Source organism: Thunnus albacares, chromosome 17 (genome assembly GCF_914725855.1).
Source record: "Thunnus albacares chromosome 17, fThuAlb1.1, whole genome shotgun sequence".
Taxonomy (NCBI): Eukaryota; Metazoa; Chordata; class Actinopteri; order Scombriformes; family Scombridae; genus Thunnus; species Thunnus albacares.
The window spans coordinates 16921021-16940886 of record NC_058122.1 but is presented as its reverse complement, the minus strand read 5'-3'; the positions used below and the strand labels follow the sequence as shown (position 1 = coordinate 16940886).

Sequence of the window (19866 nt, the reverse complement as noted above, 5' to 3'; positions counted from 1 at the left end):
TCAAGGCTCAGCTACTCCCATTAGCTGCCTATTATGGTGGGCGACCAACGGCCAACCAGCGAGTGGAAGCCCCATGAGAAATCCCTCAATTCACAATCAAACGTCTGTGAGAAAACGTCACACATTCATTTGATCCCCACAGTGATCCTTTATTTTTCCACAAGGGAACTGGCTTAGCCCAATTTCCCCTCACACTCTGAGTGAGAACGTCATATTAAATTAGAATTATGTGACAATTTAGAGCGACAATTAAACCTGGTATTAATTACACTGTTCCTTTTGTTTCGAGCAATCCCTGCGATGTTGCCAGACCCAGGAGGGCCCAAAATAGATAAATTTAAATGAATCCAAAAAGCTACTTATATTTTCCAAATGTTAATATTCTTGAGGAATCCTTAATCTCTGTCACATCCTTTACCTCCCCCCCCCACCCCACCCCCCTCCCTCTGTGAAGTCCCTCCTCCCTCTATCATTAGGCATTTCTGTCTCTGGTGATTAATGATACTAATGAGCATGTGCAGCCATTCACTCTGCCACACATTATTCTATCCTCTGGCCTAGGCCATGTGTCATGTCCTCCTGAGAACGGAGAACATGGCTCCCTGGTCATATTCAGACAAACAATAATATCAACTTATTTCTTTTGCAATATCTTTGTCAGAGGGGTAAGTGATGCATGTGCACACACGTACTGTACAAGCATTTGCAGAAACATGCTTACCTTTGGTTTGAAGAACTGCAAAAATATTGAACCTTTAAAAACATCATAATGAAAAAGACAGAAGGTAGATGCATTGGAAGCACAGACTAATAATCAGACAACACTTTAATGTACATGTAGACTACATTTAAAGTCAGCCTTATGCTTGTTGGCAAATATCCTGGATATCTAGTGGTTTAATCAAATATGACAACCTCCTGCTACAGTTGACCTGCTGAAAGACACTGAATATATCTCTCTTTGTTGATGTTTTTTTTTTTTCCCCTCACCCTTCGCCTGTCTCCTTGTGTGGGTCTATTTGGAAATCAATTTTCAAACTATCTTTAAAAAAAGGTTCTGAAAAGCCATTTATGTGTAAATGTTTGACAAAATCTGTTGTGCACAACCCCAGCTCTTCCACCTCAAGGGTTATTCTGAAGATTTCAGAGCACACATTGTCTGTGTCTGCTGCTGTTCCCCCCCCCCTCCCCCCTCCTACTTAGACGTTGTTTCAATTTTTAAGGTTTTATCTTTGGCAGATGTTGCAGGCTTGTCAGGTGGGCAGCAAGAGTGATAACTGCATATTTGAAGATCCACAAAAAGGCCCCCATATCTTGGGAGTCGTATCTGCCTTGACTCTGAAATACGGCTCATCACTTTTATGTCGGAACTACAATTGGCCATTGGGATGTGAAATTAATATGACAGAAGGGCCATTTGCAATGGGGCGGGGGCACAATGGCAACCACAAAAAAAACTGGCTTAGGCCTTGCAGAGGACATTTTTAATTGGAGACTTCATGCAAAAAGCATATTATACATGTCATATAAACTGATTTGTTGGTATGATGGCTGAGCCGGACTTATGGCGGCACGCAAAGAGATGGAGGGAGAGATAGAGAGAGATAGAGGTGCTTTGATGAGAAAGAAAAGTAGTGCATGTTGGCAGGCAGCTGGATACTGTAGTGATTACTTTACAATCAATGCAACACATCAGATAACTGTGAAGGAATGCTCTGATTATTCAAAAGTTCCTTGTTATCTGAAGCCATGGCATTTTAACATGCTCTAACTTCAATTGTTGTTGTTTTTGTTGCTACTGTATAGAAGCATCAACATACTGTATAAGGCTTTTAACTAGCTTTTTAACTAAGCCACACATTCTCAGTTAAGGCTACAGCCTGCTGTGCTGCAACGCCTGGATCACTGAAACCCTATTGATCATTCATCAGTAACTGGTCTCCCAGTCTCAGCACCTTCTCAATTCAGCAGCAGTTAACAGAGGGGTGGATAATTGGTGGCTGCTGCTAATGTTAGCTCAGACTTGTTTAACTGTAAGGTTTTATACTTAGATGTTCACATGAGTGAGTGTAAGATTCCTTGGAGTAGTCACGGTACTAAAGTTTGGTGGCAAAGCTGAAGTTTTAGCATTTTTTCTGTGAGAGTAAAACCAAGCCGATTTATAGCCTACTGCCTCGATATCATCCCAACAGCTGTATGAACATTTCATCTATTTTGTAGAGCTGCAGCAAAAAGTCAATTAAACGATTAGCCTATCAGCAGAAAATAAATCGCCAACTGTTTTTATAATCATTTTATCATTTTGAGTCATTTTTAAAGAAAAAAGCTTCTTAAATATGAATATTTTCTGTTTTCTTTAGTCTTCTATGATATATTTGGGTTATGGACTGTTGATCAAGACATTTGAGGGTGGACCTTAAGCTTTGGGAGACAGTGATTGACATTTTTTACCAGTTTCTGACTTTTCATAGACCAAACCACTGATTGAGAAAATAATCAACAAATGAATCGATAATGAAAATAATCCTTAGTTGCAGCCGTACTATTTGGCAATAACTATTAAGGGTTATTTTCTTCATATCAAATTATTTGATATATTTGATATTTGAAAGAAGCCTCCTTCTTAACTGGGACTCATACAACAATTTTCACTATGCCCACTTCCTTATTGTGAATTTACAAGATATCGTAATGAAATCTATCGTTTCTGATTCCATCTGCATGCTGAGGATTTTAGATGTTGCAGTGAACTTGAAGCAGGCTCTGCAGCATAACACAGTCTGTTTTATATTTCTATGTAAGCATGACAAATTTCTAGTCTTCATTTGCACCATTTCACTGCCAACAGAGATCCGGTGGTATTATCCCTCTATCAAACTGGCAGGAGAAATCAGAATATCCTAATAAGTCAGCCCTAACAAGCATTTAGGGTGTTGTGAGAGGAAGAGGATAAAGCGTGAGTTGTGTGAAATGAATATAGGGGCTCTGTGAATGAAAAGAGGAAGCTGACCTGACTTTGCCATGGATAGACCAGGACCTAGGAGATACCAAGCCTGTGTCTGGGACCCTGATCTGATCTACATGATCACTGCCCACTTCAGCCATGTGATGCTTATGCAATGCTCGTCCAACCTGCAGCTGGGGGAGAAATCCATCACACCACAAACCCCCTTTTCTTCTCTCAAAGAAGAGCTTTTAGTGACAACAGCCGTCTTGGTCACATGACCATGAGAGCATCATGCAAACCCCCCCCCCCCTCCTCAACAGTGTCCCCCCAGCACCCCTCGCTGCAGATGTTGGGTAACAACATGGATGATGAGTTGAATAATGGAGGCACAATGTTTTTCTTGTGTTGTTAAGCCTTCGACAGCTGTGTTAGACATCCACGATCATAAGACTTGGTCAAGGAACATAACGACTTAATGTGTGATAACAGTTCGAGACAAAGATCAATAGGGCTGTTTGAATGTAGTCAACTAAAGCTGTTTATGAATTTATCTTATGTTTCTATTTAAGTGCACTGGAGGGTTGTTTTTTTTTAATGTCACACCAAAGAAATGCTGGTGCACATCCTCATACAGACCAACCATACATAGTCCAAGTGGTTTAAATTGGAACAATAAGATAATGAGAATAAAGAGTTGGTGCAGCAGTATAATTCATGAACTGCAGTAATTAAGCATTGTAGTGCATTCATGGACACAATCATTGCTCACTTTTTAAAACTTTTTGCCCATTGGTAATATCATCAAACTCTACCAAAGCCTCCAAGTGGTGATGAATTCAGAAAATGTTACCATTTCCATTGTGGGCCCATAGGGCTTAAGGAGAAACCGTCCTGGACTCTCGTGATTCCCTGCGAGGTAATGAAGAGGTTAAAATATGACGTCAGGCTTCCTGGGTTGGTGAACTTAAAGGTAAAGAAGGGCAAATGTGTCAGAGGATGTCAGAGTCAAGAGGATTGTAGGCTACTACAGTATGGTGCAAATGATCGGATCCTCCATTAAATAGACACGTCCATCAGGCAAAACCGCTGTGAAAAAACTGACTTTGAATTGTGGTAATATTTAAATTTAGAAAATGGTCTTTACATTGTATTTATTGTCTGGGGGTTCAGTACATACATGTTTATCCTATCGGCTGTGATGCATTTCACAGTTCTGCGCAGTGTCTGTGTTTTTTTATGGGCACTCATGCTTCCAATTATCTTTTGTTTTCAGTCTGAGCAGACAGAGGAAGTATGATATGAATTAACAACCTGGTTTAAAACAGGCTGTCTTTGGCCTGCTGCTAAAAATGAAATATGTTTGAGCTGCCTTTAGCGAGAGTTGCATCTCAGTGAGAATGAACTAAAAATAAAATTTTATTAGTGTGGTAAGATCGGGGTTTTTATGCTGTAAGTGAACACAGATCTGTGTAGGGTGCAGTTTTAAATACAGTGCCAGCCTTCAGTAGGCCCCTGGTTATGCCATATGCCACTACAATTCATGCAGTTCTTACACAGCACCCCCACCACACACACACACACACACACACACACACACACACACACATACTTACCTCAACCCATCTCCCAGACCTTGATTATGCTAATCCACCCATGACAAACATAAAACATATTTTATGTTACGTATACACAAAATGTGAGCTGTTAAATTTGCTTCCAAAATGTTATAATATGCAATATCTGTCTGTATTTCAGTACAGCTTAATTAATATACAGAATGATATTCAATTAAATCATGTGTGCATGCACGAACATGTCCCAACACATGCATGCACACACACACACACACACATGCACACACAAACACACAGGTCAAAGGCTATCTATTGTTAACACACTCCAAATGATTTGGGACTGTAGTTTAGCTTGATCAAACTAAATGCATAAAACCAAACCCAAGTCATGCATTCACTCACTTTGGATATTTTTTTAAAAATAATTTTAAAAAAAACAGCATTTAAGTAGCTAAATTATGAAGAAAATCTATTTTAAACGACCCATACAACTTGAATCTAGAGGTAATGTAAAGTGTGTTTGTTTGAAACCTGCCCTTTAAAACAATCACAAACATTTTCAGAACATGAAATCCGATATCATTGTCAAATGTTCCACATGATCAGCCATGCTTTTAGTGATCCTGACTATTTTATGTGTGGAAATAAACGCATATAGACACTGAGTTTGTCTATCTTTTATGTCCATGGGCCCTTTCACCGCCTGTAGATGTGGGTGGGAGGCACAGGCTGTCAATCATCAACGCTTCATTGATCACGGACAATCCTCGTCGTAAAACTGGTCTTTTTCTTAAGGAATCACTCACTCTGCATTAATTATCACTCAGCCTTGTGTGTGTGTGTGTGTGTGTGTGCGTGTGAGTTAGTGAGTGTGTTCGTGTGTGTGTGCGTGTGTGTGCGTGTGTGTGCACCTAACCACCTCTTTGACTATTTCACATCGCATGAACTCACTTGAGAAGAGCCTGTGATGAGATGAACTGAATTCCAACACCTTCTGCTAAAATACAAGTTAGTATTCAACCAAAGCAGCCGACCTTTTGTGAAATCTCACACTGCAGGGCACTGCTCAGTGAGTAGTGTCAGCTGTGGTAAATGGCATTAAGGTCAGTGAGTGGGGGAAAAAAAACCCCCAAAAAACCCACGAAATTCAACTCGATATAAATCTGTAAAACTGAGAGATAATTTCAGAAATATTTTGTATTTCATGTTATTGCTGTAGGGCTACGTTTAGTGAATCGAGGCTTTTAGGCTGCGAATCTTTTGAATTGACAAATAACAGAGAGCCAGTTTCATTTGCTCAAAAATAAACAAACTTACAAACAAAATTATAAATAAAGAAAATTTGTATTTTTGTCAGGTCGTCTAAAATGCTTAAAAAAATCCTGTCTGGGCCAGGTGTCTCTCTCACACTCACACACACACACACACACACACACACTCAAACACTAAGACACACACACAGAGATGTGGTAATAATTTAACATAAATCTTTTTTTTTTCTTGTCATAAATATTAATAGCCTACTTGTACATTTTATTTTCCTGTGATCTGGCAGGTAAAGGAGGTATTTACCCAAGAAATGTGTGCAGAGAAAATAAAGGAAAAAAAATAAAATGAAACGTTGTGTATAGAAAAAATAACCAAAAGAAAATAAACACAATTATCTTTATTACTCTTATATAGTCGATATAAAATTTAAAAATGTATTATATATAAAAAAGGGGGCTGCTATTTATTCACCCACATAACAGGTTGCAATGAGGGGGCCTCTCAAAAGTATTTTCTAGATAAACTGCTCATAAATAGGCTGCATGCATACATGTAGGACTGACCGTAAAAAAAAAAAAAAAAATCCAAATATTCTGGCTGAAGCGTAGTTATGACGCTCTCTACATTGTTTTCATTCATCCATCGGCTACCTCGCCTGTGCTCCATGCAAACATTTAACACCCTGATCTGAATTTACCGACTAAAACCAGACCACAACTATTACAAACATGCGCTACCATCCGATTCACTCACACAGTCAAATTTTACTTCAAACAAATTACACTGGTTTTTATTTTTACCGCACTAACCCACTACGACAAACCTCATGCAGCCACACTTTAAAATGGTGAAAGACTCCATGCAGATTTTCTCCATTAAAAGCGGACTTCGGCGGGGCGCGATCCACAAGCAGAGCTCTTTTTCCCCCTCCCTCACGTGCAGCCTATAACCTGAATTGTTTCGAGGCTCGTTTCCACTTGTTTTCCTAACTTTTCATAATGATTAGGCATCGCCGGTCCACATTTATCCGAAAACTAACCTCGATTATTTTAAATATCCAACATATAATTTCCCCCCTCTCTGCAGTATTCCCTTTGATTCACGCTTGACTCATATGGCTTCAGGGCCAATAGGGGTCCGCCTTTGGGGCGCCTTGAAACCGCCTCTTCTTATCCCCTTTCATCATCTAACCCGGGACGCCTGGAAACCGCAGGGCCAGTTATTGCCTTTTTTTTTTTTTTTTTTTTCAGACAGCCCAATGCGGACTGGCCAACAGCCAATCAGAGTCTTGTTTACACTCTGTGACTGACAATGCTCTGGCACCGTGCCAGCCAATCAAAACCTCACACACGGAGAGGGGGGGTGAGGGGGGTGGGGGGGATTCATTTGTAAACATTTAGCATAATGTAATAACCTTAGTCCATAATAATAACATGAGAGGAATATTGGAATTACTGTCTTGTCTGCATGATTTTAGAGTTTGAAGAAATTGGTCTCTACTGGCGCGTAAGAAGGAAAAATATATATATATATAGACACAAGAAAAGTGTTTGAAGTGTTTAAATGCACTGAATTAATAGCAAGAAAAAAAAAGTTTTCAGTGACAGCTGAGATATAAATAGGCCTATTCATCTGTGTCAGAGACAGGCATATTTCTGTTTAATTTGACTGTAATATATTTGGAAAACATGTATTTTTCAAAGATCATTTCATATTTTCACTCGTATTGTTATTTTTTAATGATATTTTTTTTATATTCTTGTAATATTTGTGACTGTCCAGGTAAATATCATGTAGGCAGAGATGTAAACATTTTTACCTATTTTTTTTTTTTTAGGGTGATATCAATCTTTTTTTTCTTTTTGTTTAATATCAAACTGTAATGTACGTTTAAAATGCTGTTTTCTTGAAAGCACAATTGCACTTCTAAAAAAAAATGTTTGTTTGTTTTTTTTAAAAACTTTTGTTTGGTTTTACATTATTTATATCACTGACCACCACATCAGTGACCACTGCCTAGATGTTATAAACATTGTTGTTTAATCTATTGTGCATTTGTGATCTGCCTTCAGGCTTAAAGCTCCTGTAAATGTCATGAAGGCTGAGATGTAAACACTGTTTACCCTCTTTAAGCCTAATATATTTGGAGCATTATTCAAGTATTGTAAGTTTACTTTGGTTGTCATTAAAACATACATAAATTCAACTGCAGTTCTGACAATTTATTCTACTTTAGTTTGCTTTTCCATTATTTAGGCCACATAACTATCACCGCTGCCTAAAAGCTGGGCTATGAATGCATTTTAAGCTGTGCTCAGACTCCACTGAGCTCTATTCTAAGTGATTAAACTACCCAGTGCTTTAAATCTGGCGCTTTTCTCTCTGTTTAGCATTGCCAGTCACCACACCATTGGCCTGTACCGCCGACCAATCAGAGCCTCTCGTATCTCCAGGCGGGCGGCACGAGCTCATTAACATGCAGCTATCCCACCAATGAGAGGGCGTGTTTACCCTGCCCGAGACGCGAGGTACGCAGTTGCACCGGGAGAGAAACCGCTGCTTGGAGATCCGAGCCGCGATCCAGCCAGGCCGGAAGCCCCAGTCCCACTGCTTCCATAGACTGAACCAGCAGGCTACTACACAGCCTCAGATGGAAATACTGATTTCACTCTAGCCACATGGTTTATTTCATATTTCGATTTTAAATGGGCGTCGCACTTGGCCTTGCACCTTCACTCCCAGTGTTTTGTGATTTTATAATTTATTGTTATGCAAGGATTTAACATGCCAGTAAGTAGTAATTTTATATACTTGATTTTTTTTTTAATGGAATAAAATATTTTAGGCCTGTTTCCTCATTGTAAAATGACAGAGGCTGTATTTAGTCCAAAATGCTATAGCTTATGTGACATGCTGTGCATTATACACAGTACATTGCTATAATTTCCAAAATAACAAAACAGGATGTATGGGGTGTATCCTATAGGGAACAAATAGATGAATTAATGTAATAAGCTGGGAAAAAGTTACCTTAAATTATTATTATCATAATCATTATTATTATTATTGTTATTGCTTTTAATATTATTCTCAACACATTAACGTTATAAGCATTTTGTGATAAAATATTTAGGTTAAATAATACTTGACAACCGATTTGCTGATGTTTTTTTGTTTTTTAAATATCCTATATTTTTAGTAAAGTACCAGACTACGTATTTTTTTTCTTTTTAATTGGCCAAGATTTAAGAGCCTTTAATAAATTGTATAAATCAATTTCTTTGTAATCCAGTCGGTTTGCTGTAGAATATGAGTCTGCTGCTATTAAACTGCATGCCGAGAATTTGCATAGAGAGGAAGGGAGACATGTTTCCTCTGGACCCAGCCGAGGTGCACTCCCTGCCGGCCAGCTTTGTTACGGAGGGCCGCCTGTCTCGCGGCACGATCCGACCTATACAACATAATTTGATTTATTATCTGCGTTTCTGCCTTCGATTGGCTTCTGTAAATGCAATTGACAGCAGCTTAATGAATTGCATTAAGGGCGTCGATCATTTTTGACGTTTTTTTTTTTTTTTCTAAAAAAGATTGTAGCGTTTATTTGATGAGAGAATTCGCACATTTAACGCTGAAATGAAAGATGGATATTCACGCTACTGCAACCAAATTCATATGAATGTATATTTTGAGCATTTTAAAAGCAGTAGTCTCTTACCTGCCTCGCAAATGTGAAATAATTTTATTCTAAGGTTGTTAGTTATAAAGTGGGCTGAATGCAACAGCATGGCGAGGTAATGGCTGACTGCAAAGCACTTTCTCAGTATGGAGACAAAGACAGTCCTCCTGACGGGCGGCCATTCACCTTCGATCTCTATACAGTCCACAAACTGAAGACTCAGCTATCATGTATGCTACAGCAGGGCTTCTTATACGTTTTTTTTTCCTTTACGTTAAGGGCCCACATGCATGCATACACATTAGCTCACAAAGCTCCAGTTGATAAGATTTTTGTCCCAGGCAGGTACCTCTGCATGGAAGGATTTTATTGTTGTTGATGTAGCACTGGATTGTAAGCACGGCTGTAACTGGCTACATGGGGAGATAATGGTGCTGAGAGTGAAATAGCCTATACGATAAGGATGTGCCTGCTCATTCTTATATATTGTACAATTTTGATATTTTTTTGTGATTTCATTTATGGTGAAATTATGTTTTTATCTAGCTGGGGACCCCCTGCAACCCCTTTGAGAAACCCTGTAGGGGACCCTAAATTGAGAACGTATAATATAAAACAAATCAGCCTACTGCTGAGAAAATGTAGGATTTATTCAATAATTTACTAATTTGGAGTTATGAAATGAAGCTGTTTTCTATTAGCCTTCACTGAGGCACCAACATGGGCTGTCACGTTTAGCTGATTGTAGTAAAGACAAAATATTTTCACAGTGAAATTACATTTTATTTTAATTGATGCAAATTGTTTTATTCCATCCCCATTTCAACTAAATAATGCTATTTTTGTGGCATGGCAGAGGATATGGCTTATAATGTATTTACTGCTTCATTTGATTACCTGACCTGAAATAGGTCAAGGCAGATGAAGACAGTGAGAGTGCAGTTATTCACATGCACACACACACACACACACACATACACGGGTGCGCGCACGCACACACGCACGCACACACACACACACACACACACACACACACACACACACACACACACACACACACACACACACACACACAGAGAGAGAGAGAGAGAGAGAGAGAGAGAGACAGAGAGAGAGAGAGAGAGAGTCCATCTTTTTTCAGCAGCTGATGCATCTCTGTTATGGAGCGATATTATAATCTTATTTTAAAGATTAAGCCTCCTGTTTTATATCGGAAACTTTATGATCTGACATTACAGTTTCTTTGCCTGATTGTGCTCAAATTGGTTGATGCAATGATGCCTTTTTTTTCTTCAATTGCCAGTTTGATTATCAGCTGGGCTTTTTTGTGTGTGTGGTTTGTGTATGATGCAAAATGTAATCCATCAAGTATATATAGTTATAGCTAAAAAAGATCAATGTAGAGCAAAATGTGAAAATAGTCTGAGGAGTAATGAGAGCTGGATGGAGGTGACAGAGGCAGGGGAAGGAAAAAAAAAAAAACGAGACAATAGGACGAGCAGGAGGAGAAGGCAGGCAGTGTTCACCTTGAGATGTACTGAGTAGGCTTCCATCATTTTAACCCACCCAAACAGAACAACACACCTTCTCCTCGGAGTATGATTTTTTAGATTGTTGCCGCAATCACGATTTCATGTCTTTAAAAAAAAAAAGAGAGAGAGAGAGAGAGAAAGAGAGAGAGAGAATATGCTTACCATGCTTTAGAGAAAGAGTGACAGTTGGCAACTGCTGACGTGGTAGTCGGATTAATTGTTTTTTTTTTACAAGATATAAATATAAAACACCATATTAGAGCCCAAAATGTGTCTCTCTGCTCGTTATGTGCGTGTCTGTGGAATATGAAGTGCTCTCCTCCATATGATGCATATTAGGCCTGTATCCCAGGCTGATCAATAGAGCTGAGTCTGAGCCCGGCTCAGTGGGCATTTGGACGCCTCGCTGGCCGTTTGTATCCGCGGTGACTTATTTTGTACCATCAGTTTTTTTTAGCTCGAAAAGGGGTTTTTCAGCTATATGCAAAAGCAACCTTGATATGACAGATATGGCATTACAGCAAAAAATCAGTGGAGCAGTCTAATGATTTGTTTTCTCTTATATTTCTATTGGACTAGAGTGTAATGTCAGTAGCCTGTTTTGCATCGTGTAATTCTTAACCGGGCTCTACATTTTTTCTTGATAATAGAAATATATGTATGATAAAAAAAATTACCTCGATGTTTCTCCTTTGACAGAAAAGATGATCGGGGGCTACGTTTTTGGCTGGAGAAGCCTGCGATCGAGTGAATGCAACACATAGATCTGAAGGAAAGGACTATTATATGGGTTGCATTTGATTTTCCTGACCTGCCCCAATCCGGATTTCGGATTACTCAACATTCTTCGGAATGGAAGGACGGGATTTCGCTGCTCCGGCGCACCTCCTATCAGAGCGGGGCGCCCTGGTGCACCGAGCCGCCTCTCGGATCGCTCCCTCGGGCCACAGCTCTGTGCAGCATGCCGGTCACTTCCCGCCGGGGAAATACTACCCCTCGCACATACCAATGGCTCCCCATTCAGGTTAGTCAAACAATCTACTGAGGTGGGGGGTGTGGGGGGTGGGGTTGTCACACAAGCATGTAGCTACTGAAATGTGTTCCCATATCATCAACAATTATCTGTCTCCACACTGGGCTGTTGTTTGAAATGCTCCTCTCAAACCGCTGCGCTATAAAGTCTGTGCATTTATCAGCGTGAATAATGGGCTATGGCCTGCATGCGTGGTGTAGTACAAAGCTGATTATTTTTGTGCACAAAAGAGAAGAATAGACAGGGCTTTATGTTTTAAATAAATGTTCGCTCAGGTGTGCTGTTGACAGAGTTTCGCTGTTCAAATATCAGCTAATAAATCAGGTGAAATTTGATTTACACCAAGCCCACGATTAGGAATTATGATTAAGCTGAATAAACATTTATAGCTTAATCTCAAAGGTAATAAACGCATCTTAGTTTAACACGTGGCCATTTGATAAGTTAGGTAAATGCCATGATATATATATATATTTTTAAAATGGCATAAAGATCTGTTTTAGTTTGCACGTATGAAGTTGGACAGAGCTCACTGGTACTGCTTTCCCGCTGGCTCTGGATCTGAATCTGAAATGAGAATTTGTCACTTCACGTCAAATTGATAAGTGTCACATTGATGCCATCACTTAACCATAACCCGTCAGCCATATACCCGGAGCCATAAGCGTGCAAAGCTGGGCGAGCAGGTTTTCCATGGGTTATTACAGTGCATGTATGGTGGGTGTATAGGAAGAAGAGCGATACTAGAAAATCCTCCTTCTATATTGGGCTTCAAAGTGTCGGGGTGCAAATGTGTTCACGGTGCATGCATCAAGTTTAACAAGCGACTTGGGTATCATGTGTACCCAAATGTGCACGTTTACAAACAGTTCCTATTTACAACTTGGAAGACAGAACAGAAGAAACTGTCGTAGCTTACAGTATATATATGTATTTTAAAATATAGGGGGTGGACAAAATAAAAGAAACACCTGTGCAGTCAAATGCAATCTGGTACAACATCCCTCCAAAAGTACAACAGCTTGGAGAAGCTTATAATCTTCTATTTTTGTTGAGACTGTGTTAGTTCACTTAACTCAATGATATTTTTTTTTAGACCAAACTGGCTGGGTTATGTAGTTGTTGTATTGGATATAATTGTATATATATTCAGGTGTTCCTAATTTTGTGTTCAGAAAAATATAGACAATATTATAGATTGTACTGTTGTTGTAATGGACTGGATCACTGCTGTTGTTGCCTGTTTTTGTATCCACATCTGTAAAACAAAAGATATTTAAATAACAGTGGCACGTTGATTGCATCTAACAATTACACTTCTGGAACAATTTCCTCTGAAAATATGTTAATGTGGCTTCTAAAAACCACATGTTTATGATGCAGCAGCTGTGGAATCTTGGGTCAAGTTATTCTATATAACTAATGATATCTGAATTCTGTGGGCTCAGTGTGGTTGAATACAGTATTGCAGTAACAATGTGCTTTTGTATTCTGAGTTACATTTTTTTATTTTTTTTATTTATGATTTCATTGAGATGTTTTGATAGCTTATTCAAATGATCTACTTTGGGCTGAATTTTGTGGTGATGAAATATAGTTTTCAAAATTATATTATTTCATAAAGATTCCGAATTCATTTGCAAAATGATGCAAAACATGAGGTATAATTAGTCATTCAGGAGAATTCATGGGCGCTGTTCACCATTCATCTCTCACCATTCATGTTTGCTTTTGGCAGTACTCTCTCTCTCTCTCTCTCTCTCTCTCTCTCTCACACACACACACACACACACACACACACACACACACACACACACACACACACACACACACACACACACACAGTGCCTGCGTCCGTATGTTTTTTTTTTTTTCCTTATAGATGTTTTGTTGAGAGCATGAAGGCTAATGCTGGCTAGAGGGTACAGGTGCTCCCCCCAGCCCGATTCAGTGTTTCTATTGTAGTATTGTGCTACACCAACATGAAGACCTACCTCCCCCCCACCCACCCCCCTCCCCGCCCCCAAATGTCATCACTGTTCAATGAGCAGCACAGGTGGTTTATTGTTCTTCCCAGTCTTGTCAGTAACACATGGGTGTGGACTGGCGAGAAGAACCTAATCTCCCTAAGATTTGGAAAATGAGTTAATTCTCCACATTTCAGGTGTTTGATTGAATTAACATGGGGAATAATTTCACATAATTTCACATAATTTCCAAATCCTCTCTGGCTCTGTTAGAATTATTTTGTTATTGCGCTCAGCTGATGTATAATCTTTGATTTATTAGTTGAATAATATTTGAAAATGTCAGGCGTGTCATAATACATGATGCATAATTCACAGTTATTCATAGCACATATTTTCAAAATGGCAATTCATCAAAATGGCACACAATGCAAATTTATTACCCCTGTGACGTAACACACATTTGTTTTACCTTTTGAAAGCAATCCATTTTAATCGATTATTTCCAAATTTCAAATAAGAAAAAACTCAATATATAATTTAAATGTATTTATTTGAATTTTTGATCACACTAACAAGTTAATGTTATTTTTTTTCCCTTTTCTTTTCTTTTTTTTTTCAATCAGATTCATTTAAACCCTAAATAAATACAGGTCAGTCACGCTACGTAAGAAACAATCAAATGCTCAGTAAGCTGTCTGACCAAACTGGTCCACAACTGTTGTTCGTCTTGACAGAGCAGGTCATTAGTGTCCCTTCTAGTGTCTCGTATGCTAGCAAGATTAGCACAAGCATGTTGTTTGCTGAGTGTGTTGGATCTCTTCAATGTCTCTGCACTTTCCCTCTGGGGACTAACTCGCACACTGGTTCACATGAATACTTTACAAAGAGCATGAATATTTCAGGGTTGATGTAAAAATGCATTCAGAGGCAGGTTTCTGATGTGGCTCCTTGAAAAGGCTCCTCTGACTTTGCAGAGGTATTTATTGTGAGCGCTCCCCCTCACCCTCGCTGCTGAAAATGAGTGATGGGCGGTTGCGACACCCTCCCTTGGCATTGTTCCTTGCTGAGTTACAAAATTTCACCATAATTTGAGAGGAAATTTCCTTTCTTTCGTTTACACAGACTGGTGAGTTTGGTTGCAATCAGGCATCAACAGACGCAAACTCACACTCCAACCTTCTTGCCCACTGAACCATGTTACTCAGTGCTAGTAGAGATTCTGTCAGTGTGCATTTGCCTCTGTCCATCTTCACCTACTACAAACCAGTCATTTGTAATGCATGTCAGGTGGTCGATTTATAGTTTGTACTAGCGCTGTGTTCTGGGAATGTGACATTGGAGTAACTTCTCTTTGTGTGTACTTGCTGATACATTGAGACACAGACCTGTAAACTCATCTAATGTGGTTTAATTCAGGCAGTTCATTTACAAGGTCTTTGAAATAGTAATTTTATCTTCTGCAGACTCCAGCACAGAGTTAGAAACAGTCTTCCCTTGGCTGTGAGGCCCAGGATTCAGATGTTGGATAGTGTCAAAGCAGGAGACACAGTGGAGCTGTCTTTACTGCTGGCATTTATGGCTAGAGGCTCATCTTTCAGCCATATTGTTCTGATCAGTGTGCTTTAGCTGAGGTGTGGCTGTGTGAAAGCAGCAGGGGGCTCAGAGGCTGTCCATGGCTGAGATCTGCTCTAAACACCCCATGTAATCAAAGGTCATATTTGTGTCATCTCGCTCACTCAACCTCCCCTTCCTTTTACATCTCCTCTGTCTCCCTTTCCATAAGCTGTCCTCTCTCTCCTCCCCTCCATTTCTCAGTCTCCTTTCTTTCCAGCAGGAAGACCCTTGTGTCTGGGAAGCGGTGGTCTTCCTGCCACTTCTGTTTTAGCCACCCTCCCCTGCCCCAGGCCATTGTTGCAGACCCCAGCTTTGTGTGTATTTTACGGCTGCTGTTAAAGATAAAAAACAGTCCCTTCCACCCCCTTTATTGTTTTCTGGTAGGATGTCCCTGTCATTCCCTTGGTTTTTATGTCCTAGCTGGATATCCGAGCAGCTTCCCCCTTCAAAGGTTAGCTGTGCTGTCTGCCTTCTCCCATTTTTTTTCCCAAAGGGGAATAAATAACTTTACTGAGACTTTTATTGAACGTCTCATTGCTGGAATATCCCATGGGTCTGTAGTTGTTGGGAAGACGCTTCAAAGACAAACACAGGTGTTTGGTGGAGTTAGCAAAGGCCTGGTTAAAGCCAGGGCCTTTAAAAGAATATACTCAGTGAGTGGGTGAGGGTTGTTTGTGGGAAGGGAGGCTTCTTCTTCTTGGCCTTGTAGTTCTTATGTTGTGAGCACTCACAGTTCGTACCATGTTCCCCATTGCCTTTTACCAACCCCCCGCCCCCCCCTCCCCCCCCCATCCTTGTTGACCCCAGACAAGAGTGGTGGCTGGAGTGTGTTGCATGCTCAGCATAATTATTTAGCAGTGCAGCACCACTGAAAGCCTGTGCCAATCCTCTCTCTCTCTAAACAATTTTGATATTTGGTGATAGAAATTTAATAGGTGAGCCTTACCTGAGTGAAAAGAAAACTGACATCTTGAATAACCTATCTTAAATATTACATTAAAAAGCTATTTGTATCCGGTAGCCGCTGTGATGGAAGTGCAGTGACAGGACGTGGGTCTTAGGCCAAGTTCCATTTGGCTCTGGCGTTGTGCGCTCCCTCCCTCGTTCACTCCAGTTCTGCAAAACAGAGTGAGAACCATGGCCTGTTGTCGGGCTCGTTTGTGGATTGTTGTGAGATGACACGGTTCAGACGCAATGTCACAGGAGTCCCCCTGAATAGTAGAGGTGTTGCTTGGCATCCTACACCTGGCTGAAATAGCACCTTGCCTGGTGCTGCCGCCATCTGTCACCTTCCCCTGACCCTCCCACTGGAGACCCAAATGACTTGCAAGGGCAGTCGTCTTTAAAAAGGGTAAATCCCTTGCATATTTGCAAAAACATTTGGTTACAGGGTAACATGCAGTGATCATGTTTCGAGTTAATTCAGACCTCCGTATCGTTAAAACTCTGGCAAGTCCCTGTCACTTTTGGATCATCAAACCAGGTGTCCGAAAAGGTGTCATCAAAAATAAGTAAGAGCATCTGGAATTCCTTACACTCAGGTAACTGAAGTGACAGATAAATAATTTAGTCAGTTCCTTTTCTTTGCATTTCTTTTACTAAAGTTTGAGTCATCAGAAAATGTATCCACAGAAAGTGAAGGCTTAGCCTGAGTGGAAAAAAAAAAGGGGGTCTGGCTTTACGAGAGGATTTTGGCTAGCGAGTGGCCATGCCGCCTCAGAGACGGGCTCTTCAAACAGACCGCCACCCACACTACACCGTGTGGCATGGTGCCACAGAGCCCTCGCCTCGAGCATGGGGCGTGTACACAGGACAAACACAAAGGAGACCCACGGGTGAGAGCGACGGGCAGGGTAATACCTTCCTGTATCGGATTTCAGGGCATTGGATTTCAAAACCTTCCCGTCTATTTTTACACTCAACATAAGGAAGTGAGAAGATGCATTAAGAACCCAACGAGGCTATGAAAGTCTTTTGTTCACTTCCCATGACGAACACACACCAAAACTAAATAAAAAGAAAGAAAAAAGAACGTGGACTGAAAATATATTGTTGCGAGATTGAATAGACTGATACATTTGCCCAAAGTCAACCACTGCTGTTTTGTTTGTGATTTAGATCTCTCTGTGTTTTGCTCTTTTTCCCTTTCTTTCTGTCTCCCTCCAACCACCCCCCTCCTCCCTTGACTTCCCTCTCCCAGTATCAGGCTGCTTCTCATCAGGAAGCCCCAGGCCCACCTCAGCGCATGGCCGTATTGCATGTGACAGCTGTTAGACATTATTAACGGCTCAAGCAGAAAATCCAGATTACTTGTTTTTTAATTTCAATTTTATTATTGTAATCGTTCAGTGAAAAGAACAAAAAAAGGGCCGTTGCCCTATTGTTGTTAGCAGATTTGTGGTCAGTGGCAATAATGCACGTAAGTGTGTGAGAGGGTGTGTGGTTATGTTTGGGTGGGTGGGTGGGTTTTGTGTGTGTGTGTGTGTCTGTGTGTGTGTGTGTGCTGGGCTGTGTTCTCCAGACACCCCCCACTGGAGCCGAGACACCCTGTGGTTGGCTGTGAGGCCTAGACAGGTGCATTGTTAACCCTCTAACGTCTGAGTCTGTCCCTGCTGGATCTGCTGCTAGTGCTCCTGGCAAGATTTTATGCTTGTGATGTAGCGGTCCCACTTTTTGCTGCATGCACAGCAACCAAAATTGCTACACTAATGGTGTGCACATAAGAGAAGTTTGGAAAAATCACATTTTTTAGATGTAAGAGGACAGTTTAGTGTGCAGGGTGTCTGCTCAGTTCTGTTATATTTTACAAAGAACAGGCTCAAGTTTCTGTTTAAACATGCTGTTAATGTACAAGATTCATTTTAGAAGGGAAACAAGTATGTAAACTCAGTATTTGTTCCTGTGCAGTGATTCCAAACAGGAACAGAAATCTGTTTATTGTTATTTTCTGTGTTCTGAGCTCCTCTATTTCGATTGGAAAACTATGATACATGAATGTAGATGGTATGCGGTGAGGGGTAGGATTGAGAGCAGATAAACTCAAATAATGGGCGACGATTCGGTGACTGTCAGTGGAACAGCGGGCGGCGGTGACACATGGTACCAAACAATGAGGTGCACTGCTAAATATATGCAGAGATTTGCCATAAAATATACATGCAGTATGCCTCTCAAGGATGTGTCAGCCCTTTTGTGAGAAAACAAAGATTAGCATCAGGAATTCCATTTTAATAAGTCTCTTGGGAGCATCCAACCAGCTGCCTAGTCCTCAATCCAAAGGGGACTTGTTGCTCTCTCTCTCTCTCTTTCTCATTTTTCTTCCTCTCTCTTGCTCTCTCTCTCTCCCTTGCATGGATTTCCTGTGCTCCTTCTGACATTGATTAGAACAAAAATCCCACTCTCTCCCTCCCCTTCTGCTTATTTTTGTCAAATCACTTGTTTTACACCACAAATTCTTTCATGTCTACATGTTCTGTCTTTGATGATCCATGTCCGTACCCTGCCCGCTCCTCCCTGCAGTCTCCCCCACCTCCTGCCTTTTCCCTTCCCTTCCCTATGTTTATTTGGCTAAGTCCCTCTCTGCCCTCCAACTCGTTCTGCAGTTTTTTTCTTTTTTCGTCCCCTCTGCCTGGTGTGACCACTAGGCTACACTGCCTCCTCTCTCTGATACAGTATGTGTCCTGAGGATCTGGGGCAAATGACTGGCTCCTCAGCAACAGATGTGTGTTTGTCTGCCGGTGCTGCATGCATTAGCTCTCTCTGCTTGCCACGCATGGCCATTGACCTACCCTCTGGTGAATGTGGGGGAGGGGGCTGAGTGAGTTTGTGCGTTTGGACGAAAGAGACAGACAGAGAGAATGAGAGGAGAGCGACAGCAAGACTAGATGCACACTGTCACATGCCGTCATACACTTACTGGTGCATTGCAAGCAAATGCATACAAAGACACACACACACACACACACACACATACACACTGTCACATGTCATACACACTCACACATCTTGCTTCCCAGGAGGCCGTAGGGCCAGTGGGACAGAGCAAGCTTGAGAGTCTGGTTCGTCTGTTTACATCTAATTATAGAAACAGGACTATTTCTGCAACCACTGCTTCAGCTTTTTTATATTAGAGAGAGAGGGAGAGAGAGAGAGAGAGACAGAGAGGGAGAGGGAGGGAGAGAGAGAGAGTGAGAGAGAGAGAGAGAAGAGCAAGGGGAAAAAAAACAAAGCTTTGACAGCCTTTTCTCACAA

At 40.8% G+C, this 19866-nt stretch overlaps 1 protein-coding gene across 4 annotated transcripts in view; it reads left to right on the top strand.

Annotated features, from left to right (window-relative positions):
- Positions 1-8326: 8326 nt before the first annotated feature.
- The window catches only part of LOC122967804 (BAH and coiled-coil domain-containing protein 1), a 66628-nt gene continuing 55088 nt past the window's right edge, over positions 8327-19866 (top strand). For all 4 annotated transcript variants that reach the window (XM_044332628.1, XM_044332629.1, XM_044332630.1 and 1 more), the window contains exons 1-2: positions 8327-8580; positions 11698-12022. In XM_044332628.1, coding sequence (XP_044188563.1) covers positions 11851-12022 — 172 coding nt within the window. In that variant the 5' untranslated portion in view covers positions 8327-8580; positions 11698-11850. The remainder of the gene's footprint in view (positions 8581-11697; positions 12023-19866) is intronic.